The 25,379-nt window shown below is 42.3% G+C and overlaps 7 protein-coding genes across 7 annotated transcripts; 5 read left to right on the forward strand and 2 right to left on the reverse strand.

The window, feature by feature from the left end:
* Positions 1 to 546: 546 nt before the first annotated feature.
* EAF02_001393 (uncharacterized protein) lies at positions 547 to 1,850 on the forward strand (the record flags this gene model as incomplete). Its single annotated transcript, XM_038897441.1, has 4 exons — positions 547 to 651; positions 716 to 773; positions 832 to 1,313; positions 1,362 to 1,850. 4 exons carry the CDS (start codon positions 547 to 549, stop codon positions 1,848 to 1,850), a joined length of 1,134 nt encoding a protein of 377 aa, XP_038762416.1.
* Positions 1,851 to 2,439: 589 nt separating this feature from the next.
* On the forward strand, positions 2,440 to 4,253 carry EAF02_001394 (uncharacterized protein; the record flags this gene model as incomplete). Its single annotated transcript, XM_038897442.1, has 4 exons — positions 2,440 to 2,518; positions 2,725 to 2,990; positions 3,040 to 3,675; positions 3,726 to 4,253. The coding sequence occupies 4 exons, from the start codon at positions 2,440 to 2,442 to the stop codon at positions 4,251 to 4,253; spliced, it is 1,509 nt and encodes a 502-aa protein (XP_038762417.1).
* Positions 4,254 to 5,466: 1,213 nt separating this feature from the next.
* Positions 5,467 to 6,505, forward strand: EAF02_001395 (uncharacterized protein; the record flags this gene model as incomplete). Its single annotated transcript, XM_038897443.1, has 2 exons — positions 5,467 to 5,731; positions 5,874 to 6,505. The coding sequence occupies 2 exons, from the start codon at positions 5,467 to 5,469 to the stop codon at positions 6,503 to 6,505; spliced, it is 897 nt and encodes a 298-aa protein (XP_038762418.1).
* A 702-nt stretch (positions 6,506 to 7,207) lies between these two features.
* EAF02_001396 (uncharacterized protein) lies at positions 7,208 to 11,830 on the reverse strand. Its single transcript, XM_038897444.1, has 3 exons — positions 10,258 to 11,830; positions 8,970 to 10,147; positions 7,208 to 8,921 (listed from the first exon to the last, which is right to left on the reverse strand). The coding sequence occupies exons 1-3, from the start codon at positions 11,411 to 11,413 to the stop codon at positions 8,550 to 8,552; spliced, it is 2,706 nt and encodes a 901-aa protein (XP_038762419.1). The 5' UTR covers positions 11,414 to 11,830; the 3' UTR covers positions 7,208 to 8,549.
* A 1,957-nt stretch (positions 11,831 to 13,787) lies between these two features.
* On the forward strand, positions 13,788 to 16,683 carry EAF02_001397 (uncharacterized protein; the record flags this gene model as incomplete). Its single annotated transcript, XM_038897445.1, has 5 exons — positions 13,788 to 14,463; positions 14,578 to 14,705; positions 14,789 to 15,517; positions 15,572 to 16,486; positions 16,575 to 16,683. The coding sequence occupies 4 exons, from the start codon at positions 13,788 to 13,790 to the stop codon at positions 16,187 to 16,189; spliced, it is 2,151 nt and encodes a 716-aa protein (XP_038762420.1). The 3' UTR covers positions 16,190 to 16,486; positions 16,575 to 16,683.
* Positions 16,684 to 17,399: 716 nt separating this feature from the next.
* EAF02_001398 (uncharacterized protein) lies at positions 17,400 to 21,044 on the forward strand (the record flags this gene model as incomplete). The annotated part of the gene is made up of 1 exon (XM_038897446.1): positions 17,400 to 21,044. The coding sequence occupies one exon, from the start codon at positions 17,400 to 17,402 to the stop codon at positions 21,042 to 21,044; it is 3,645 nt and encodes a 1,214-aa protein (XP_038762421.1).
* A 2,295-nt stretch (positions 21,045 to 23,339) lies between these two features.
* On the reverse strand, positions 23,340 to 24,569 carry EAF02_001399 (uncharacterized protein; the record flags this gene model as incomplete). Its single annotated transcript, XM_038897447.1, has 1 exon — positions 23,340 to 24,569. The coding sequence occupies one exon, from the start codon at positions 24,567 to 24,569 to the stop codon at positions 23,340 to 23,342; it is 1,230 nt and encodes a 409-aa protein (XP_038762422.1).
* Positions 24,570 to 25,379: the final 810 nt, after the last annotated feature.

Raw genomic sequence — 25,379 nt, forward strand, 5'->3', positions numbered from 1 at the left:
GAAACTACACTACTCAGGAATGCATCAGATAGAGTGAAGAAGATGGACAGGTATCAAATTCAAGAACTGTTTTATATGCACCCATAACAGCATAATATAAATGTGCCATCGTTGATCTCAATAGCAGATTGATGATTGAAAGAAGACTATGCAATATAAACTTCATCTATCAAAAACCAAAGACTTCCACAATGAACATCCCATCGTCAACGTTGCTGGGGAAATAAACCAGGATGGCTCGCTTAAACTTCGGGCAAACTCCTAAATATCAATAGACACTGGTAAGGTCAAGGTTCGATGGAAAGTGGAAGGAAGGTCCTAGGATGAAATCATATTATGATTGCATACATCTTTCAAAAACGGTTCAACTACATATTAAAAATGTCACGATATTGACAGATGATCTCATACATGTTCATGCCAATTTCACAAGTTATTCGGAAAATCCTTGTTGAATGCCAACACATCGGATTTTGATCGAGCCACCGTAAACACAAGAAGAGAAGCTCAAGATAATCGCAAACAATTTGACCTCAAGTACAAAACATGTCCTTTCTATTCGGGCGAAAGCCGCGTCCCAATACGGTGGATCTATCGAAGCAGGCCAGGGACTTGATATTGAAGCTCGATGGCCCTGGAGGTGCTGTGAAGGTATATATATTTTTTGGCGCATTGCAGTCAGCAGTGAATTATGGATGAACTGACTATTCGACAGGCTGAAGAGCTGGCAAAAGCTCTATCTCAAATGAAATTCATTCTACAAGGAACACAAGGTTGGTTGATTTGTTCATTTATGACTTGCCTTGCTGCAAATTACTGATTACCTCTCAGAAATAGAAAGCACCCCCGAGCAAGTACATCAGCTGGTAACTGGAATGATCCAGGAAGATCTACTTTACCTCCTCGCCGTTAATCTGTATCGTCTTCCCTTCGAATCGAGAAAAGATGCCCAGGTTATATTCTCTTATGTCCTACGGTTCCGACCCGTAACAGCGTCACCCAAGAGTGAACCTATGGCGCTTAGTTATGTTATAAATAATAGACCGGAAGTACTGGTTGAACTATGCAATGGCTACGAACATAAAGAAAGTGCTACACCTGCTGGTACAGTTCTACGAGAGGTTCTAAAGAGTGATGCTGCAGCGGCAATCATTTTGTACAACGATATCAAGGAGGGAGATGCTAGCACCAAAGGCTTGACTGCTATACAACCCGAAATCAAACAGACTGGAGAGGGAGTCTTCTGGAAATTCTTCAATTGGATTGACCAAGGATCATTCGAGGTTGGAGCAGATGCTTTCACAACTTTTAGGGTAGGTAATGCATTCATTTTGGAAAGAATAAAGCTAATGCAGGTACAGGAACTGTTGACCAAGCACAAACAAATTGTAGCACAATATTTGGCAACCAATTTCGATATGTTTTTTGACAAGTACAACAATATTCTAGTCCAATCAGCAAGTTATGTTACCAAAAGGCAGTCCATAAAACTTCTCGGTGAGATTCTTCTGGATCGAGCCAATTATGCTGTCATGACAGCATATGTTGACCGAGGAGAACATTTAAAGATATGCATGAATCTTCTTCGGGATGAGAGGAAGATGGTACAATATGAAGGATTCCATGTCTTCAAAGTTTTTGTGGCAAACCCACATAAATCCATGGCTGTACAGAGGATACTGCTCAACAACCGGGAAAGGTTATTGAATTTCTTAAAACATTTCTTAGAAGATCGTACAGATGATGAGCAATTCATTGATGAGAGAGAGTTCTTGATCAAGCAGATAGAGAGAATGCCACCGCAACCTGTTGAGCCGGCTCAAAAGCCTGCACTTTTAATGGGTCGTTAAATGGAGGAGATGATGGAAGAAGCTAGAGAGGAGTCGATAGACATTGATGAAACGAGACATATGGGTGGGCATTGATTGCTGGATACGACATGAGCATAATCGGAGTTGGGAGCATTAGGTTTTGAATGAATGAATGAATGAATGGATCGGCGGCAATCATTGTACACAGCACAGGCGTTTTTACAATTGTGGTGCTATTAATTTCAAAGATAGATCATGAGGTCTCAAATAAGAAAAGAAATCAGATACAATCAATATTCAAATCAATTGTCTAGTGATACGATATTTGAATTCTGTCACGGAGAATGAAAGGGCTGATACATGCATGTACTTGAGGTGAATTGACATCGCTTACCTAAGCCAAATCCAGACTAGTGGCCGTCGCGTTTGAACGCGAAAGGCTGAGAAGTAATTGTAACTATTAATCAAGTTGACTTCCGTGAGTGTCCAACGAAACAAATCACAGTTTCTGCATCAACAGTTTCACCGGGAAAGAACCTGAAAGGTCGCAAATTCCAATTTTAGATTATTATCTGGCCCCAATCATTGAACTTTCCCCAAGCGCCAATTCGCATCTGTAGTCTTAAAGATGCAGGCGCAATACCGTTCCTATCAACAAGGGACACCTTCACGGGCGTCTCACGGTGGTGGTAATAGAAGAGGTATAGGTATGTACATGCTCGAAATAAATATTGCGCCCAGTTATCTCATATTAAACGTTGATTTTCCCTATTAACGATTCCTCTTTTTCAAACAATTACATCTTTCTTCTCAGCCTGCTATCCATCGAGTCAAACTTTGCCCTGCGTTGTTGAAAACATATCCTCTTGTTTATAAATTTATTATCTTGAACTGAGCTAATGCGCAATTGTAGCACCTGCGGCCGCGGCACAAACTAGAGAACAAATGTCGGCCCAACAATATCAACAGCAGCAGCAGCTTATCCTCAAGCAAAAGGAAGCGGCGAAAAAGAGAGCAAGCGAACCAACGGATAAAAACATTCCAGATGGAGTAGAGGATGTGATTATTGGGGATGGCGTGCAGAGATACAGAGAGTTGAGAGACATTGAAAGAAGATTGGATGCGACAATGACTAGGAAGAGACTGGACATCCGGGAAAGCGTGGATAGGAATGTTAAGGTTTGTTATCAAGAGTATGGGCAGTCCGGGCAGGGCTGATTATTTACAGAGACATCGAACGTTAAGACTTTGGATCAGTAATACTGTGGAAGATCAACCTTGGCAATCGGATAATACACTGGATGTCGATGCTTTTGATTTTAGCACCAATATGGACTCTTCATTTCGGGTTAAGATCGAGGGAAGATTATTGGATGATGATGAGGAGGAAAGTGATGATAGCGACGATGAGGATGAGGAAGCGGAAGCGGGAGCCGATTCAATGGATGTGGACAAGAAGAAGAAGACGAGACCTCCGGGACGACTGTATAAATTTTCACATTTCTTTAAATCTATGACAGTCGACTTTGATCGAAATCAACGAACCAAAGACGGAGCAGATCAGAGTGTGGAGTGGAAGAAACCTAGTGTTGCGCCAAATGCCAATGGTCTTCCAGCAGCTGCAGACTTTGACCAATTAGAATTCAAGAGGTCAGGTGACGAGAATTGCAATATTGTCATCAACCTGGTCCGCGATGAAACACCCGAAAGATTTCAATTAAGTCCAGTTCTCGCAGCTATCTTGGATACTAATGTTGGTACTCGTGAAGAAGTCACAATGGGTATTTGGAGTTATATCAAAGCCATGGGACTTGCGGACGATGATGAAAAGAGAACCTTTGAGCTTGACGAGAGACTCAGACCAGTATGTTGATTACTAGATTTTTTCCGATCATCCACACTAACACTATATAGCTTTTCCCAGGTCGAGAAAAAGGATATTGGCCCCAGCTTGGTGATGCCATTATCTCACATACTACAATTCTCCAGCCAGTTCGTCTCCATTACACTATCCGTGTAGACAAAGAGTTCCACGAAAACCCTCAACCAACGATCTACGACGTGCAAGTAACAGTTGAAGATCCTTTGAAAGCTGCTCTCGAAGCTGCCACCAGAAACCCCGCTTATGCTGCCAATCTTCTTGAGCTCGCAACATTAGACAAACAACTAGCGGTTATGGTCCAAGCCATTGCTAATTCCAAATCAAAACACTCATTCTTTGATGCCCTTTCGAAAAATCCTACAGAATTTATTAGAAAATGGATCAGTTCGCAAAAGAGAGATTTGGAAATCATTGCTGGTGATGGAATGAGAGGCGGTGGAGAGGATGCTACAAGCGATGAATGGAGAAAGGGGGGTGCAGATGGTGTTTGGGGAAGTACCAATGTAAAGGAACTTGCCTCTTTAATGATCAGTACTGGAAAAGTCAGGACTACGGGTTAGAATCTTGAAGCATGTTTTCTGGAGGTAGATAGACTAGTAAGGTATGGGATTAAGATTGAAGATCGGTTTTCATTCATGATATCAAGACAATTTGGAGGGAGTTAGGAATTGATTCGGTGGAATGGATGGAATGATCTTCTGTTTGTGTGTAATAATTATTGTATGGATAAATGGGGGATTCCTAGAAATAGGCGATGAGACGCGAGATGAGATCAAAACGAAGAACGAGTATTAGCATAAATGACACTTTCAAGACAATGACTTATTAGCACCTGATACTGACACCTGGGTGCTTGAAGGAGATACGGAGCTGTTCGGCGATAAGATAACACTGGGTTAATTGAATTGATATTTGCTCGCTCAAATTTGGTGTTGGTACAGTACGATTGAATGCCAATCAAAATAAACGATCCTACCTATGTAGCTAGGCAGATCTGACGAGGGCGTTTGGTTTGTCTATTGTAGTCTCTATTTACTAATTGCTTGTTTCTGTACATAGCTTAGCTCCCGTCCAGAAGACAACATTGAGGATTTGGACTTATGTAGTGGAAGCAAACTCACTAAATTTCAGTCTCTCTCGAGTCTGTTGTTCATTCACACCGAGTACCTAGGTAGATAGCTACCCCTGCTACCGTGTAAACTCGGCAACTCCGGAATACATCAAGCCTTTCTGAATCTAAGGTTATCTCCTATATCCTATTTCCAGATGCAAAGAATCTGCACACTTGCCAGTAGGTATCCATCTAATCATCTCGTACATCTAAAGCTTATTCCATAATAGGAAAGATGCGTTTTGCTTTCGTTCGAATTTATAAGGTGATACGTCACGATGCAGACGAGCTGAGCTCCATTAACCCCTCATTCCTCGAAGCGCTTTAGAAAGTAACAACAGATCCTTCCCCTCCTTCCTCTATTTCTTCTATAAAGCTTCTCAATCATACAAATGAAGAGTTCATTCCCTCTCCAAACTATACTCCAAACCTCAAGATCAAGATTCTATTCCTCACAAACCCATCGTTCAATATCTCTTCTGCAAGTAAAGCTTCACAGTTCTCCTTCGTCTTCTATCTCAAACTCGGGTCTTTTACCACACCAACAGCGTATCACGGGATCCAACAACTTTTCTCGTTTTTCTCATACCCATTCCCGATTTACGAAATCGTTCCATACAAACCCATCACGTTCGAACAAGAATACAAAAACATCCGCAAACATGTCACCCGTCCATTCCTTGAAACCAGGCAGTACAGCTTTGATCACGGGCGGCGCCTCAGGAATCGGATTTAGTTTTGCGGAAAAATGTGTAAAGGCGGGATTGAATGTTATTTTGGTTGATAATAATGCAGATAATTTGGGGGCTGCGCAGACGTGGTTGGGTGGGTTGCATGGAGAGGGACAGCTGGCAGGGTTGAATATTGATGTTGGAGTTGAGGAGGAGTGGGAAAGTGTTAAGGATGTTGTGGAGGGGGATTTTGATGGTATGTTTCTAACTTTTCTAGGGGGGGGGGGGTTGTTTTTGATTCTGGATAATGGATACATGAGTTTCTACCTATTCATTGAATCGAAGAATAGAACGGGGAAATAGAAAGATAATTAAGCAAATAAACTAACCGCTCCCAGGGACCCTCCACATCCTCTTCCTCAACGCAGGCTTTTCCACCCGCGGTTCCTTCGCCACCCCCTCTTCCTCCTCATACTTCAGTAAAATCCTCTCCGTAAACCTCTTCGGTGTCATAAACGGCATCAATACTCTCCTCCCCTTCATAACATCCCACACCAACCCCTCCTCTATCATCATCACCGGTTCCAAACAAGGAATTACCAATCCCCCTGGAAACCCTGCTTACAACGCCTCAAAAGCCGCTGTCAAAACGCTCGCCGAACATCTATCCTACGATTTGCGCGAGAAGAAGAATATAGGTGTTCATCTCCTCGTGCCAGGGTGGGCATACACCGGCCTGACAGGGAGCGGCTCGCCTTTTATCGTGAATGCAGACAAGGTAGAGAAAGTGGGATTGGAGAAGAAACCCAAGGGAGCATGGTCCGCGGATCAAGTGACGGAGTATTTGCAAGAGAAGATGGGAGAAGGGAAATTCTATATTGTTTGTCCGGATGGGGATGTGAGTGAGGAGATGGATCGCAAGAGGATGGCGTGGGCAGCGGGGGATGTGGTAAATGGGAGGTTACCGTTGAGTAGGTGGAGGGAGGAGTACAAGTCGGAATTTGAGGAATTTGTGAAGAAGGATTTGTGAGGGGTGTGATTGGGGTTACTGTGAATGAGAAGGATGAGGGGTTTAGATAGGATGAAAAGTGAATGATTAGCTATTGCTATTATCATTGCTATTATCGTTGATATAAAGTGATGAGATGCTATCCATGAAAAAAGTATGTCGACAAGACGAGATGATGTTAACCCTCACATCCCAAAGAAACCCCCATCCCTACCCAACATTCCTAACTTATCAGAGGGCAAATCAAATTGATGTAAATCGAAGAATATCAAATGAGTATGTATCTATCATCTATATGCAACTAATTAATTATGAAAAATTCATATTCTAATTAGATATTCCAACTATATACATAGTATATAGTACATAGTATATAGCATGTAGTACATCCGAATCTAACACATCTGATGAATATATTCAACTTACTCATTCATATATTGATGTATTTATACACCTGTCTAGATACATACCTATCCATCTATCTATTCATTTACCTATCCATATAATTACCTATTTATCTATTTATTCATCTATCTATCTATACAATTACCTACCTACCTACCTACCTACCTACCTACCTATTCAAACTTCCTCGCTCCCCTCCACTCCCTCCACTCCCCTCCACTCCTTTCCACTTCCCTCCCCTCTCCCTCCCCTCCTTTTAAAAGAGAAAATAAAAATAAGAAACGAATTGAGAAATAAATTATTATATACACACATATATACATATATACACACACACATTTCAAAAAGAAGAAAAAACCATACAAATCTCCAAATAATACACAAATCAATTGATTTAATAGTTTCCCATCTCCTCTTCTCTTCTCTCTCCTTTTCTATTACATCACATCACAACTCTTCTCAATTCATCTCATCTCATCTCATCTACTCTGTCTGCACCACTCTTCTCAATTCATTTTTGTTTTTCTCAAAAGTCTTTCTTATATCCGTATTTGATTTACAGATGCATTTATATATGCATTTACCTTCTTTCTTCAAGATCTTACTCCGTACTAAACCACGCCATACTACTCCATCCATCCATTCTACCATCCCATCCCATCCCATCCTATCTTGGTTTTCCTCTTTCTTTTTCCTCTTCCTCTCTTCCAACCCCTCCATTCTCTTCTATCTTCCCCTTCCCCCTTTCACACCTCTCTAAAACTCAATCAACACATCAATCAAACATCCTACCATCCCACCCCATCCCATCTCTCTCCTAAATCCCAATATGAAAAAATTCCCTGAAACGCGATCGATTCCCAATCCCGCATTTCGAATTTTCAAATCCCAAAAGATACCAAAAAAGAAAAAAAGTACTGCCCATCTGTCCATATCCATTGTATTCCAGCAAGCTAAGTACCTAGTAGGTAGCGAATATAATTATTAAAAAAAAAACCTCTCTCCCGTCCATCTTTCATAGTTCTCAAACACGAGCTGCCACTTGTAACAAAAGAAAAGAAGTAGGATGGAATACGTCGAAATCAAAGATCCGCCGTGTACAAAAAAGCTGAGATGTGATAACGCTCAAAAGGGAAGAGAGAAAACTCTTCAAAATACCTAAGTCTTAATTACATTTGCTTCACAGATGCAAATATATAAAGACCATTGGGTTGTTCTCCGTCTCGACAAATCGTGGCAAAGAAATGAGTGATGGATGCACGGCGAGTTTGAAGGCGAAAGTTGAGAGAGTAATGTAGCAGCTGAGAGTTATGGCTACGAAGAAAAGTAAAAGTAACAGAAATTCATGTCAAGTCGTTATAAATTGCTTCCAGCTCCATGAAACCGAGAAAGAAAGGGCTATCAAATGCTGCATTTTAGATGCACCAACCAAGTAAAAAAATCCCGAGACCTTGCGCCACGCTAGCAAATGCCGATCGATAAATGGACAATGATTGGAAAATACATCATTTGATGTGTGACAAATGGGATAAGTTTATGGACTCGTGTTTTTCTAGAATTGCCGTGTCGCGGAAGTCTCGGAACCTAGGTCCAAACGCTTTCCCACCCTAAATGACTCGAAAACTCGATGAATCTTATTCTTGAGCCCCACGGATAACCATTAGAAGGGTGTTGAAAGTCCGTTCTTAGATTGCCGTTTACTGAAACGATGTGACTTCTTCTTAGCGTCGCCTAAGGATTCTTCTCCTCCAAGGCTAGCTTGACTCTTGGTTAAATGATTTCGACCTGACCGATCACCAGGATCATAACTATTTTGATAGATGCTTGGTCCATGAAGGGTGCTAGTAGGACTCGTGGCGGCGGATGACATATCAAATCCAGTGTCACTGTTATAAGAGCCAACCATATTTTGTGATAAAGCCATATCTTTGGCTTTCTCAATGGCTTCAATCCATTCCTGTGCCGATGTTTTCGAAGGATCAATGGCGGTTGTTGAAGTCTTGGTATCTTCGAATGTATAATGTGTCCCGCGCTATTTATGATTAGTATTGGATAGATTATTGTGCTTGGAACAACTTACTGTGTCCACGCACCACACAGATTGACCTTTGGAATCAGATTGCACTCTACACGAGCAACCGGAAGCTAGTAAGGAAATTTCTGTTTTAGTTTTCTTCTCGTCGCCTCCCGCAGCAGCAAGAATTATTCTCGCACTTGATGTCACCATCACAAGCCTTGCTCTTTTCTTGGTCGTTGAACCTCCGAAAAATCTAGCAAATCCTCCTTTCTTTTCGGGAACCTCTTCACCGTTCCTTGAGTTGGGACTATGTGGTAACGGCGACGATAGAACCATTAAGTTTCCCAATTTCAAGATGCGTTCATTGTTCCGTGTCAATACGGGCGACCATTCAATATCCAGCTGAGTTGGTGGAGGAAGTTCAGTGATTATCCTGGGTTGTGGCCTTGAGTTGCCGTTTGATGGAGTAGGTTGCGGTGGTACTCGTGATGCTGGCGGTGTGGTCGAAAATGTATTGTTGAGCATGATCAATTGAGGTTCTTGTGCCGGTGGAACATAAGGCTTTAATCTGGGGGCTTTAACCTTCCACAGTTCGCGACTGAATCTAACTCCATCAAAAAATTCATGGTTTTTGATGTGCTCGATCGATAATCTTCTTTGTGGGTCAAGAATAAGGAGCCTTTCGACAAGATCTCTAGCAGCAGGGGGGAATCCTGGGGGAAACTCATACTCCAAACTGACAATCTTTTGAAAGGTTAAGTATTCATTCGCAGCTTTGAATGGAGGTCGTCCAGCCAAGAGCTGGTATATAATACACCCGTACGCCCATAAATCACTAGCTTTGCAAGCATTTTTATCCGTCAACAATTCAGGGCTGACGTACTCTGCTGTCCCAACAAAAGAACTTGCTCTTGTCGATTCATCTTCGCTGTTGCTAGTTATGTCATATGGCTTCGATAAGCCAGGAGCGGGGAGTAATTTAGCAGTTCCAAAGTCCGTGATCTTAATGTGCATTTTATCATCCAATAGAACGTTTTCTGGTTTCAGATCTCGGTGTATCACGCCCTTCTGGTGCATACAGTCTATTGCCTCAAGAAGTTGAGCGCCGTAGAATCTTGTACACTCCACATCAAATGATCCAATCTTTTTCAATACTCCCAACAATTCTCCGCCGCTAGCGTACTCAAGGACGTAGTATAAACATGCGCTATCTTGGAAGGTGAAGAATAATCGAATGATGCCTATGTGAAAATGTCAGAATAAAATGGCGCTGTGATGGCATGTCTGGATAACAAGAAAAAGAGACCCGGATGGCACTCTTTTACAAGTCAGCCGGTGGCATCTTGCTTACCTGGGTGGTCTGATAACCGATTCAAAGTGTCTTTCTCTATATTCACATATTTGATCTTTTTCTCCTTAATTATATGCTTCTTGTCCAAGATCTTAACGGCATGGTCTATTAGTGTCTGACGGTCGGTTGCGAATAACACAGTACTGTATGAGCCCTCTCCTAAAGTTCGCCCAAAGATAAAATCTTGCACTCCCTTCCTTACTTGCTTTAAGTGTACTTTTCCATCCGCATCAACCTCCTCACGAACACCGACTGCGGCACCTCTAACTTTCCACTCCTCAGCGGTGACTACATTTCCTTCGGTGTCGTAATGTGTATTAGCAGCAGCCATGGAATGTGCCGGGTTATCGTAGCCTCCGCCCACTCCTCTCGAAGTTCGCCTTGGTGGCACAGGCCCGTTACCCGGTGGCATGTTAAGGCCGTTATTGTAAGATCGTTCCCTATGACTCGCTTCTCTCGAGGGCACTCCTGCCTGCATTGCTGTGGCTGCCGACCTCGAATCACTCCTCGACGGTATTCCCCCGTGTACTGAAGCTTGCGAAGATTCGCTTCTTACTCTATATGATCCGTGGTCTCTATTTGGAATTGCGTTTGGAGGAGGTTGCGCTGCGTAGACACCTGAGATTGGTCGAGTGGCTCCGGGAGGAGGATATGCTCGATTTCCGTTCTGCATTGGATGTGGTTGATATGGGGGAAATGCTTGTTGTTGTTGAGATTGATGATTCATGGGCATTGATTGTCGATAGGGCTTCGCTGCAACGGGTCTTGGCAGAGGCTCTTGTTGCGCCTGCACTTTTGTAGATTCACCACTACTCGATGCCGAGCGTGAACTCGGGCGTTTCGGATCTGAAGTTTGTGGAAATTCGGGGGTGGACGTCGAGTTCGAAGAAGGGTCGGTAGGTGAGCCACGTCGGAGGATATTAAAGATGGAATGTCGTTTTGATTGCGTTTGGGAATCTGGGGTTTTCCGCGCGTCCTTGGATTCCGAAGGGGTCGAATCCGCGGCTTGATGTGGCATAAATGTAGAATCGTAATTGGTATGTTCGTGATTGCGATCATTTGAAGTTTCTAGAGTTGATGTACCAGACGATGCATCATCCGGATTAGCTATCCGCAAACCACCTAAGGATTGGGATAGGGATAAATCGTTCTCCATAATGGCCCTATTTCGTCGTTGTGAGGAGTTTACCAAACAGTAGCGTGGTAAAATGGCCGTCAAGCAGCGAAATTGATCCTAGACTATATCATCCCAATGCTAATCTTATCAAGGTCGGTCCTGGCTGTTCTAGCGGATGGTACGAGTAGGTCGAAATGGCAAATGGAAACTGGAAAGAGAGGCAGGATGTGAGTTGAGCGAGCGAAATAAGAAATAGAAATGTAAAGGGTATAATTCAATTCCCCCCGCAGAAAAGAATAAGTAACGAATGAATCGAATATGAGTGCGTCTTGGTAGTCTTGATCTTTTTTTTTTTTTTGGTTGGAATCTGGAATTGAATGGATATGTATCCGTACGACAGACAAGTCAAAATGCTGCTTGATCTGCGTACGCTATTGTGGCTTTGGTGTAGGTATGTACCGTGTCCGGGTATGTAGGTCTGATTTTAAGATTCTTGGTGTTTTATTTTACTGGGGTGATCCAAAGATAGAAATAATAACGGAGAAGGCCAACTACGGAGGATTGATCATGAGGAATCAATCATAAGAATACTGTAGGTAATAATAATAATAATAATAATAATAATAATAATACTAGGAGGAGTAATGTAACATGATGTGATGTGATATACATGCGATATACATAGTATGCTGCTCTCGTTTTTCATTGAACTCACTCTTTTCGGACGGCTGAGATTCGGAAAATTAGAATGATTGAATGGTTATATTAAATCCAATCTTCATCCGGATTGGGACTTGAGAGGGAGTAGTGAAGACTAATATTTAATTACAAACGAAATGAAGAGCTCGAAAGATCTTCTGGTGTTCCATTGATTCCAAGATGACTACTGCTGCTGTCGAAGGTTCGGGTTCTAGGGAAAGAAGTTGACAGAGGAGAAAGGACTTGTATGGACAATCGTATGGACATTCGTATAGATATTCGTGTGGACATATGGACATATGGATATGTGTGGATGGAGTGAGAGAGGCTGAGGGATGGATAATCATGAGGGAAAAGCTATATTTGGCTACTGTGTTCTCTGATACGATATACAACAATGCAGACAATAATAATACACGGAGACTTTAGGAGATGCCAGGTGGTAGTTGCATAGATTCAGTATATTTTATACGTATGGCTTATGAAGATACTAGGAGGCATGCATTGTGATTTGAACAGACGGGAGCATTCATCATTCAAATCAGAGACATCGTAGTCACTTCTTGGGAAGATGGGTATAAGTCTGTAGTAGTGGTTGAATGTGTTATGTAGATATATATAGGTGTATGTATAGATGTATATATAGATGTATGTATGAGTGAGTGTATTTATACCTAGGTGTATGAACAGGTGTGAATACATCATCTAGTTGATCACATATCACGGAAATCTTGCCAGCACAATTCTCTTTCTGATTAGTCTAGTCATTTGAAATGTTCTGGAGAGTGAGATGTCCCGGTGACAACAATAACTAGTAGTCAGTCTACTACCGGTATCTCATATGTAAAAATGACATTCATCAAAATCTACCTCTACCTCGCATCAAAAAGACTGCTCCTTATTATGGTCCTGCAGTTCATATGCATTGAATGCCGCCTTAAGCCACCCGACGTTAAATACTTATTAGGTAGTATTCAGGTACCACTTCTTCCATCCATACCATTGATTACTATGAGCTAGCTAATTACCTAGCAATGCACCACCACTTACATGCATTCAGATCGCCTTATTATTTGTCTCTATGAAAAATCAACTACCACGAACTCGATCTCCCATATTATCTTTATCGTTCTTCCGTGCGATCATGATTTATTTCACAATATCTCTACCTCACTAACCAGTGCTTTATTGCTGATTTGACCAAGCCTGTTTGATATAAATTCGAAAACGTCGGTTATTAATAAGCCTTCAAACCTCCGTTGACCGTTGATCTCCCGAGTTCTGATATCAAATAATCAGTAAATTATTTCATCTTGCCAGTTTAGGAAAGCATCTTTGGTCATGTAGAGATAATCTCCTTCACAGAAATCTCTACACGGCTATGTCATGTTGCTAGGTATCTATACTCACTTGCAACTTGTACGCACGACGTTATTATCCCAAAATCCAAGTAGATCGGGGTACCAATGCAAATATGTTATTTCGCATCGCTTTATTTTGGTTTGTTCTTTCCTTCTCATCAATCGATGGTTCGGGAGATCCAAAGTCGATCCATCTTATCCTTCCTGTCACGATGAGTGTATTGTTCTTTCCTCTTCAGGTGGATCCCCTTCGAGTGGACCACCTTGACGAGCTCTCTCCGCAATGAACAAATGGCTTCTCGCACATCAATCGTTTTCCCTTCTCAATCTCATATCCAACCAGCAAGATAGTTATGATCCGACTACCTCCATCCCTCATAACCATTGGTTTGGGTGATATCAAGGACTACGACAGACGCACAAAACGTCGGGCCAAGTTACAGCTAAATCCACAAGCCGCGCCTTTCAAACATCAGATTATTCTACCAATTAGATCCATCAGTCACAGAAGCAGAATCTATGGTCCATCTGCTGACACAATAGCAAGCACCGATGGAAGTCATCTTACAAATGAACCCAATCAAGGACCGGTTCAAAGTCGTAATATCCCAAGACTTGCATCCCCTCTTCCATTGGAATGTATTATACAAATGCCTGCTCATGCTCATACTCAGGATTCTGATATTTCGGAATGGGAAAACGCATCACCCCGCTCTTCTGATGGTACAATCACAAACAACCAATTTGTAGATGGCTCTTCATTGGAAGTAGAGCTTCCCGAGATGCACAATGTCAGAAAGTCGGAAACATTCGAAGAGTGGCTAGATGCGAGGCGTGGAAAGATATTTGACGTGCCGGAGACCCAAAGTAGCCAAGATTCGGTGGAGCTTGAAGCGGGCGATGAATCTTTCGAGAACACCGGTATTAGGCGGCTCTCTTCCCCTTCCAAAGACAATTTTGACTACGGCGGGTTCGTTGAAAGTCCCAGTCAGCAAGAAAGTGACCAGAGTCGAGGATCTTCACCTTTCGGTAAGATTGTACTCTACAGGACAACCAGCATCGTCACGCAAAAGCTTTGAATGTTGAACATTCTTTAAATCATAAATTTGATCAAAATATAGCAAACTCACTAATGTCTCTTAGAACCAGAGGACGCTTCGACAACCCCTCATATTCAAGCACCAGCAGCACAGAGACTACCAGCTCGTACAAGATTACCGCGCTCACCTTTGTTCTTGGCACAAAATGCATCAAGCTCACCAGAGCGACATGTAAGTATACCCTTCACCATCAGATCTATTTGATTGCTCCGAATGTCTTCCTGGGAGTAATTACTAATTCTCTAATATTGTAGACTACAGCTAGTTTGACACCTAGAGTCGTGTCTCGCATAGCTACCCACAATACTCCAGGGTTTCTGTTTGCGCAACCGGCTCGGCGCCCTGGACCTAGCCCTCATATTCAATCTACACGTCAACCTCGCACATTGAGGCACCAAACGAATAGCTTTTCATTTGATGACTCGGAAAGATCTAGTGTCGCTTACGAACAAGAGAGGGCACTATCTTCATCTACAACCGATAGTCGACCACGACCATCGGAAAGCCTCAATCTTCGTCAAGAATTGCGTGGGAGCTCTTTACAGAGTTCTCGAATACCTTCGTTTGCAAGCTCCGTTCGCAGTCAAGAGCGTCCCCCGTCAGACCGAGCAGTATTAATAGAGTCACAAGAGATTGAAAGTGAGACAAATACTTATGAGCCCGTTAATAATGAAGAAATGGACCCCCACAGTCTTGTCTCAATTGCAGAGCAGTCAATAATATCAACAGCCATTTCCGTTCATCGCTCGAAACAATTAACTTTACCACCACCATTCTCAACCGTTTCCAGGTCGGCTTCAAGGGCAGGATCACTCCCAAGCTCCCCATCAGATGCATATCAAAGCAAAGCTTCACCCACCAACCTCGTCAGAAGTTCTTCGAGTGGCCCTTCAGGAAGTCCTTCAAGGAATATCTCCGTCTCAAGCTCCGTTATTAGTCAACTGATCCGAGAGCATGATGAGAGGCAAGCATCGAGCCCACCTGTAAGTTTGCTTAAATTCATACTTTTGCCTCTTCTAACCTTCCTCGCGCAATAGTCTGTTGGGCGTCGACGATTGAATCCTATTGTCAGAGCTGCTGCACGCTTGTTTTCGAGTCCCGATTCCCGCTCACCCCAACGCAATTCTCCTCCTCCTTCACCTTCTCCATCGCCACGTCGACGTCGCAGGCGACCACAGCCAACTCCAAGAAGAGACAGTGATACAGGTCCCCAAACATATACTCCATCCAGGGGATACTCAGTGTACAACGATTCTCTTCCTGCAGCATCTCAACCTCAGACCCCAGCCCACTTACCCGAAGCTCGACATCAATCTCGTTATCATCCATCTTACACTGCGCCCACAACTAGATCCATGGGTCGATTGAGAAACGTCCTTACCGAGCACGGTGCATCAACTCCAATTCGACCCAGCGACCCTTTCCATCAAGATTCTAGCCAAAGATGGATGATGTATGTGACTGATGCGAGAGGGGCGAGACAGAGGTCAGGTTCGCCAGCAGGAATGTCAGATGATGGTTTTCGAGGTCTTTATGGTGGGAGAGAAAATGGTGATGATGAACAAAGTTGGATTGATGGAGTTAGAGCTCGGAATGCTGAGATGAGGAATTGGCAGACTCGAAGCGATGAAGGAAGGCTGGAGGATGATGAATAAGATGGGGCTTATGGAATTCAAGGGAGCCCTGTTAGGGTTACATTGTTGTGGTATGTGTTTATTGCAAACAGTGTCGATATTGGGATTTGACGCCGGAGCATTTTGACACTATGGAGAAGTAAGATTATTACCCAACGGACAACATTATGAATGCGAGGGTGAGCATTGCCAGATGGTTATGGTTTATTGTAAGTGGGAAAGAGGTGCGTGTGTAGACATGTGCGCTTTGTTAGATAGGTATTAGAATGGCTAGCGAATAGAATGAAACTATATAGAGTCACGAATCGAGGGCATCTATTGAGGCTTTATTAGTGGAAGTGTTCGATGTGTAGGTTACCTACAATGTAATATCATCTTTCTCTGCGTTGGAAAACTACCCACCTAGGTATCTGAGGATACAAAGGAACAAAATGAAAATGTTCCAAAGCGTTCTAGATTCTAATCCTTTATTGGATTGGATTCATTGCTGCAACCTTAAATACCGGTAGTTGAATCAATATGACGTTTCTTACGGACGAGAAAGTGTTTTCGTTCCAAATACCAGACCGTACCGGGACTTTTTCAGGGACAAGGGGTCAAATCAAGGTTGTGGCTGATTACGAAAATGGCTTAGTGCAGATCTTATTTTGTAAGGAAATTATTACTATGACGATGACATCTTTTTCCATCTCTTTCTATGCTGAGGAACCTGAGGGACCTGACTCTTGAGGTCAACAGGCCACGCTACGGATCTTATTCTCCTGTACGATACTACTTCTGGAATTTATGTGTTGAGATCTAACTTGTTTTGGATCCGGCATGGAGAATAAAGGTCAGTAGAGGTAAACCAAGGTGAGCCAAGGTAAACTCTATCAAGGAAGAGATTCAAAATCCAAGCGCGGACCATTTACTCCCAATTCTTCTTGAATATCAAGCTAATTGGACTAAGGTCAACTGTCTCTACTGAAATTTTTGGGGTTGATATTGGAATAAAGAAGGTGTCTCACTTGCTACTGATACACAATCGGGTACTACAGTTACACATTTCATATCCAGAGTCTCGTCTCTTCGCTGCGCAGTCATTCACTTTTTCCTTGAGACTACTTTACTTTGTTCTGCGCTATTGACAATTTGTGTCTGTCAATGGCAAATTGAATCTGGCGAAGAGTTTTTATTTCTTCCATCATCATCACCTATCCTTTTGTGTCTCTAATACTTAATACTTAATACAATGTCAGAAGCGTCGACAGAGATGGCTGCTAATTGTGTGCCGACAATGGCAGATGGATCTGCACAAATTCATTCGCAATCGAGGTCATTGTCCGCCACCGGAACAAATTTTCCTGCTGCGAATGTTGCACACAACGTCCAACAAGAAGAGGAAAAACGACCTAACCTTGCACCTGCGAAAGTATGGCAAACCGAAAGACCGCGAGCAACCACGAAATCATCTCTGCTGGCACCAGCTTACAAAAGAGGAGAAACAAATACGTCATTGTTGAATGAAGCAATTTGGAGTAGAGGTCACGATTACAAAGATGATGGATCTACAAGTAGTAACAGTAGCAGTAGCAGTGAGGATGAGGAAGACACTCCAGCGGAGAAGAAGAAAAGGAACTACATGCCAGGAAAGAAAAATGCGGTTGATACGGGTGGGCGGAAACAATATAACAAATTCCGCGTTGGAAATGATGATTACAGTACTAGGGGAAAGGTATCGAAGAGAGATGGTCGATTAAACATCAGTGTCAATGAGACAAGCAATCGTGGATATCTCGCAAAGGCCTTGGGCGCCACTTTCTTCAATAAGGTAGGAAATGATGACATGACGGGCGAAACACCAGAAGCCAATCTTGCTCGACGTCAACGAGGAAAACTCACAAAGTCTTCAGCGGAAGAAATAGTCACTTCAAATATACCCAGACCGAGGTTGAATATTGTGGTAATGGTTATCGGTAGTCGTGGCGATATTCAACCATTTTTAAAGCTGGGGAAGAATCTGAAGGAGTATGGACATAGAATACGAATAGCAACACATCCCGCCTTCAGAGATTTCGTTCAGAACGATTCTGGGCTGGAATTTTTCTCAGTTGGAGGAGACCCTGCAGAGCTTATGGCATTTATGGTCAAAAATCCAGGAATGATACCGACAATGGAGACTCTCAAGAAAGGAGAAGTTGGAAGACGAAGGGAGCAAATGGCTGAAATGTTTGAAGGTTTCTGGCGAGCTTGTATTAATGCAACAGACGAGGAAAAGGATGTTACAAATCTCAAAATGATGGGAAATAAGGCGCCATTCGTCGCAGATGCTATTATCGCAAACCCTCCATGTTTTGCACACATTCATTGCGCAGAACGTCTCGGCGTTCCTCTGCATCTCATGTTCACATTTCCATATACTCCAACGCAAGCATTTCCACATCCTTTGGCCAATATTAAGAAAACGAATGTCGATCCAGGTTATACGAATTTCATGTCCTATCCGTTAGTGGAAATGATGACTTGGCAAGGATTAGGTGATCTCGTCAACAATTTCAGAGTTAAGACTTTAGGTCTAGAACCGGTATCAACATTATGGGCTCCAGGCCAACTTTACCGTCTCAAAGTTCCATATACATACTTGTGGTCACCGGGACTCGTGCCCAAACCCAAAGATTGGGGACCAGAAATTGATATTGCCGGTTTCGTTTTCCTAGATCTAGCAGATACATTCACACCACCGGACGATCTTGTCAAATTTCTCGATGATGGAGAACCACCAATTTATATTGGGTTTGGTTCTATTGTTGTTGATGATCCTGACAGATTTACTGAGATGATCTTTGAAGCTGTGAAGAAAGCTGGAGTAAGAGCGTTGGTTTCAAAAGGATGGGGTGGCCTTGGTGGTGAAAGTACTCCAGAGAATGTATTCATGCTCGAAAATACACCGCATGATTGGCTTTTCCCTAAAGTAAAGGCGGTAGTGCATCATGGCGGTGCTGGAACGACTGCAATAGGCCTTAAATGTGGAAAGCCGACTATGATTGTTCCATTCTTCGGAGATCAGCAGTTCTGGGGGTCTATGATTGGTACTTCAGGGGCTGGAGCAGATCCTGTTCCCTACAAGGAATTGACAGCTGATAAATTAGCAGAAGGTATCAAGCAGTGTCTGACGGACGAAGCTAGAGAAGCCGTAGAGAAGATCGCGAAGGATATTGAAGCTGAAGGTGATGGTGCACAGAATGCAGTAAAGTCATTCCATCGAAGTCTTACGCTCCGAGGCGAACATTCCATGCGGTGTTCGATTCTGGAAGATCGAGTGGCGGTTTGGACCATGAAAGGGACGAATTTGCGAATGAGCGCATTAGCTGCTGAGTTGTTAGTGGAGAGGAAGAAAATCACCTGGAAACAGTTGAGACTCATTAGACATCATGAATGGAATGATTTCGAAGGACCAGGTGAACCTATTAGCGGTGTTACAACAGCTGTTACAGGTACTGTTACAGGCATTGCCGCTGGTGTAGGCAGTATACCTTTTAAGGTTAGAAAGACTATCAAGAGAAGAAGTATGCATGAAGATAGGAAGAAGAGAAAATCGGAAGATGCACGGAAAAGTGGAAGTGGAACCACTCTTGTTGAAAAGAAACCTGATTCTCAAGAGAACGTCGATATATCGAATAGTTCTACACTCAACAATCAAACGATGCAAGAAGAGAGTCATCAAGATGAAAGTACTACTCCATCTAAAGAGACCGAAGATTTGAATTCAGCGACAGAAACGCACGATACCAGCCCTGAGGCCGCCGTGAATTCTCCATGTGATGCCGGTATGGCAAATCATACTACAAGCGGTGAACCGACTCGCCAATACAGTCAGGCTAATCGAGAAGAACAACAACAAAATTCACAGCCCGAAAATGACATCGATAATCAATCCATGCTCTCCTCCGACTCAATACATAACGAAGCCGAAGCAGTAGCTAAAGATATCGGGCATGGCTTTGGTGAAACAGCGGAAGCAGTAGCTCGTGCACCCATGGATTTAGCACTTGCTCTCGCTCAAGGTTTCCATAATGCTCCTCGTTTATATGGAGACACGACCGTAAGAAGACCAACAAGAATCACGGGTATGAAGAGTGGATTAAAGGCTGCCGGTGAAGAATTCATCTTTGGCATTTATGATGGAGTTACTGGATTAGTAGTACAGCCATACACCGGAGCTCGGGATCACGGCGCATTGGGTTTTGTAAAGGGTGTAGGAATGGGTCTAACGGGTTTCGTATTGAAGGATATTAGCGCCATCGTTGGGCCTTTTGGATACACATTAAAAGGTGTCCATAAAGAAATGGTAAAGAACAAACAACCTACTGCGTTTATCCGAAGAGCGAGAATTCTTCAGGGGCAGCGAGACATAAACGTACTCGACGGAAAGTCAAAAGAGAGAAAGGAGGTTGAAGAGAGAGTTACGCATGGATGGAATGTCATACAAGAAGTATGGAAATTGATGGATGAGAAAAAACGAGACGGGGGAATGGGATTGAAGGGGAAACTGAAGGTCATGCGAGAACGTAGGACGTGGCGTTCAAATGGAGCGTTTGAGGGGGTCGGAGCTGCGGAGAGAGCGGTACAGGCGAAGAAGAAAGGTGATAGAGGGGGTGTTAAGGCGGTGTTCAAAAGACAGAGGAAGGAATTGGAGAAAGCGGAAAGACCTAGGAAAGGAGTCGCGGCAGAATTGGAGGAAGATAAAATTAGGAGACAACAGGGGATTGAGAGAGACAATGAGGGAGAGGGAGAGGGAGAGGTTCATCCGGAAACAGGACATGATGAAAGGCAGGTTGTGATTGAAGAGGGAAGTGCAAAGCCAGAGGGAAAAGATACGCCACAATTGATTGCTTAATTGCTGTTTATTGACTTGGCTTTTCTGGATTTTTTGTTATCTTCATTCACATTTTGGGGAATTCTACTGATGATGAAATTCTTTTTTCTCATCATCTTCTTTTCATTTTCATTTTATTTTTTTCATATGCGGTGGCTTTATTTACGATTCTTTTCCTTTGTCTTGATACCTTGGGCGCGGAGTTTGATTGGCGAGATGATGCATTTGCATCAGGAACGAGCATTGAGTGTCCCGAGTGTCTATCTGCATGATATTGCGCTGGTACACAGTCATATGATACAATATATATCTGGCTAGAGCATATATTGATGAATGACTGAACGAAGGGACGGAGGGATTAGTAAGGGGACAGAGTAATATATATACGATGAAGATGAAGATGAAGATTAGTTCGGATCAAACAGGTTCTTAGATGGATAGTTTGATGATTGATAGATGATAAATGATATATGAATACTTCACTCTATGTTTTGTGATTTATGATTTGTGTTTTGTGTGGGAGGGATGTTCTTTTGTAGATTGGAATTGGGGGTTTGATGTGATGGTTTGTGATTTTTTATTTGAGAATTTTAAGGGTGAATGTGAGGGTAAATGTGAGGGTGGGGATTAGTATTTATCAAATTCATGTGTTTGGAAAAAGGGGGGAGGGGGAGAATATGATTAATTTTGCTATTACTATTTCTATTTTTATTTCTTTTACTATTACTATTACTTTCACTAGTACTATTATTTATTAATTAAACAGGAGGAAGAGGTTTATTAAGGTTATGTATAGTTTAGTGAATTAGTGTATTAGTGTATGAGTGTATTGGTAGGGAATGGATAGATTGTGTATTTATTGTTTTTTCTAGTTTTGGGATGGAGGGTGGAGGGTAGGGAGATAGGGTGGTAGATGAATGGATGGATGGATTGATTGATTGATTGGTTGGTGTTGAGTGGTCATTTGATTGATTGGGTGTTGGGTAATTATTTATCTATTTATCTATTTATCTATAGATGTATAAATATAGAGTGGAATATGTTGTTTGGTTTTAGATTGAGTGAGTGGGTAGATAGTGTGGTGTTTTTGTTTATAAGGTAGTGGGTGAAGTGAGTGAAGCGAGTTGTTAAGCGAGGGGGGTGATGGGGGATGAGGATAGATATCATTATGGGGATGAGATGGGGATTATGTGAAATAAGCGATGAAGGGGATGGTGAAGAATTGTTTGATTTGAGGGGAATTAATATTATACGATTTAACTGTAGAGAGAGAGAGGATGGGAAGAGATTAATTTATTACTCAGGGACAGATGGGATGAACTGAGATGAGATGAGAGAACAGGAAGGGGGTAGGGTATACGACGAGTGCGTATATATTATTTCATATAATCTTGTATGTATTATATTACGATTTTAACGTTCTTCTTCTATTCTCTCATTCTTTTATTTTACTGATTAAGAATATGGTAAATTACTCTCACGTCACTTGGATTATGTGATAGCTAGATTCTAGGTTCGGAAACATAGAACCTAGGTATGATTAGAAGCTAGAATTCCGAGTTGGAAGATATAATCTAAGTGACATGAGAGTAAACAGACATCAATTTTCACAGTATGAGAATAACATTTTGGACTTGAGGTAGTACGAGAGAGTATCTAGTTTACCGTCGAAAAGATCTCATTATCTAACTTCGAACTCATTTTTGTTATTATTCCTCTTGTGCTCTCTCTCTAACTTCTCAGATCCTTCGATCTACTTAGTTCATAGGAAAGCAATTTATTTCTCGCATCTTGTGGACTGGTTTAGGGTAGATTATTCTACGGGTGCTAAAAATACAAGGGGTGATTTTTATATAACTTGGATTTTCTAATGGAGGGAATCTGTGATAGAATGAATGTATAGAATCTAAATATTACAGACTGGAATTCAAGTAGCGTGAGAACTTAAAAGTAGTAAGATTTCAGGTGTAGTGGCATGAGTATAATTCACCGTCGATGTTTTGATATTCATAGATACTGGGAATGGTAAAGTAGGTGGGTAAAGTCAGGCAGGTGTGTTGTTATTATTATCTAGTCTAATCTAATCTAATCTATTGAAGTGTTGAATATTTGAAATCTTGAGATAAAGGAATTAAGTGAAATGTATTAAATGAAATGTATTAAATGAAATGTATTAAATGAAATGTATTAAATGAAATGTATTAAATGAAATGTATTAAATGAAATGTATTAAATGAAATGTATTAAATGAAATGTACTAAATGTAAGAAATGGAAAGAAATGTAAGAACCCCCGAGCGATGTACAAATATCCATCTTATTCCTTAGAACGAGGAGTACGACTACTACTACTTCTATGACCACTTCTTTGACCATGACCATGACTATGAATATGACCACCGCTACCTCGATGACTGCCGCTCTGCTGTGCGCTGCTAACTGTCGGGGCGTGTTGTTCGCCTTGAGGTGGGTTACTGGTTGCAGGTTGGTATGGAGCTTGTTGTTGGGTGTTGTAGGTGTAGGGGATGTTGGAAGAGGTGTAATGGATCTGAGGGGGAGGATAGCCGGTAGCGGGAGTACAGCCGGGAGGGCTCAAGCCAGTAGGGATGCGAGGAGCGGGATAGCTGGAATAATAGGGGACCGGAGGAGGGAGCATATAGCTAGGAGCCATATAGCGACTATTACCGGAGTGGTAAGAGGCTGGTTGGAGAGTATTGTGAGAAGGGCCGTAGCCAGTATTGCTAGTCTGGCCGGTAGCAGGGTAGCTAGCTGACGGATTATATAAGGTGGAGGGATTATTGCTTTGGAGATTGGAATAAGTCGGGTTATCAATCTGCGGATATATTGAAGGCTGGGACGCGCCCTGGCTCCAGGCACTGGCACTAGTCGTTTGAGGAGCATGGGTTTGGGCTGGCTTCATTGAATCCTTTAGGGCGCCGGGTGTAATTGACTCCCCAAAAGCTTGGTCAGAGAGTCTCTCTGCTTCGATTTGAAAATCGCTCCTCTCATTATGACAGGTTCCGTCTCGATAGGCTGTGCGGCATTTTTCGTTTTCTTCCAAATGATAATATTTCCACGTTTGCACAGGAATCTCCGCATAATTATCACAGTTTCCACAATGTTCTTTATCTCTCATGGAGTTGGGACGCGCTGGTGGTACAGTTGATAATGATGTATCTCTTGTTGGAGCAACTATAGGCGTAAATGTAGAATTCAGAATGTTCATGTCCGCCATGCCAGCTGTAGGTCCAAATGGCTGTCCAAATGGCCGACTTAGCGATACCGATTCTGGAGTCTCTGCACGATTCTCTCCGCCAGCATCATAGGGTTGTGTTGCGAATCCTGAGTTCTGTGAGGCTTCTCCTCGCGGTGACCTACCCTGAGACCTTTCATCACCACCACGAGCTTGTGTCGTGGAAGGTGAGCCTTGTGGGGCCTCTCGATGAGAAGGCCTTCTGGAACCATGGTGGTGGTGGTGGCGGCGGTGAGATGCCTCATCTCTGCCACGATGTCTATCCTCGTCTTTTGAATGTGTACGTCTTGACATAGCTTCCAACTTGTAGAATACAAGAGCTTGATGTAGGAGTCTTTTCTGTGGTTTTTCGTTGCAAATAATACTTTTTGATGCCGATGCAAACGTAAATATAAAAGTAGAAGCAAGAATTGATGTGGATGTAAGTCTACAGAAAGTACTACTAGAAGGGGAAACCCCAGCGCTTATAAGCACATTTGGGAGCTAGAAAGGTGTTGAAAATGTGCTTCGAAGATGATTCGAAAAGAGTGAAAAGAGTATATTCATATGCCAATATGACTCGAAAAGAGAAGAAAAAGACATATTCATAGACAAATGTCATAAATATACATTACTCATGGGTTTTCATACTTTATGACTCGATAGAGCTGCTTGGAGTGAAAATACAATGAGTATGATGTGATGACTATAACAAAAATGAGGTTAACATGAGTATCGTTCTCGGGGTAGGATTATATGTGACTGTCAAATGAGCTCAAAAATACTATTCATTTTAATTTTACTAGTTCTTTCAGATAGCACAGAGACTCTCGAATATTGAGGTTAGATGATTCCTAATCCAAAATATGTTTTTCTTCACAAGTGATCACGAAATGATTTTGAATGACTTCACAAACATCACTTGACGAAAATATTTACAATACTAGAAATAATCGACACATGAATGTTTTTCATAGAATTTATATGAAAAGTCATTATCGTAGTATTATTATTATGATTGTAAAATCAGGCAAGCTTTTAACCTATCCCATCCATCCTCTAGACTAAACACAGTCCCTATTACATTTGCGAATATTCCTTTCGCTATCATAAGCATTTTCGCTC

The sequence above is a fragment of the Botrytis sinoallii genome (assembly GCF_014898435.1).
Source record: "Botrytis sinoallii strain Bc 23 chromosome Unknown BSIN_002, whole genome shotgun sequence".
NCBI classification, from domain to species: domain Eukaryota; kingdom Fungi; phylum Ascomycota; class Leotiomycetes; order Helotiales; family Sclerotiniaceae; genus Botrytis; species Botrytis sinoallii.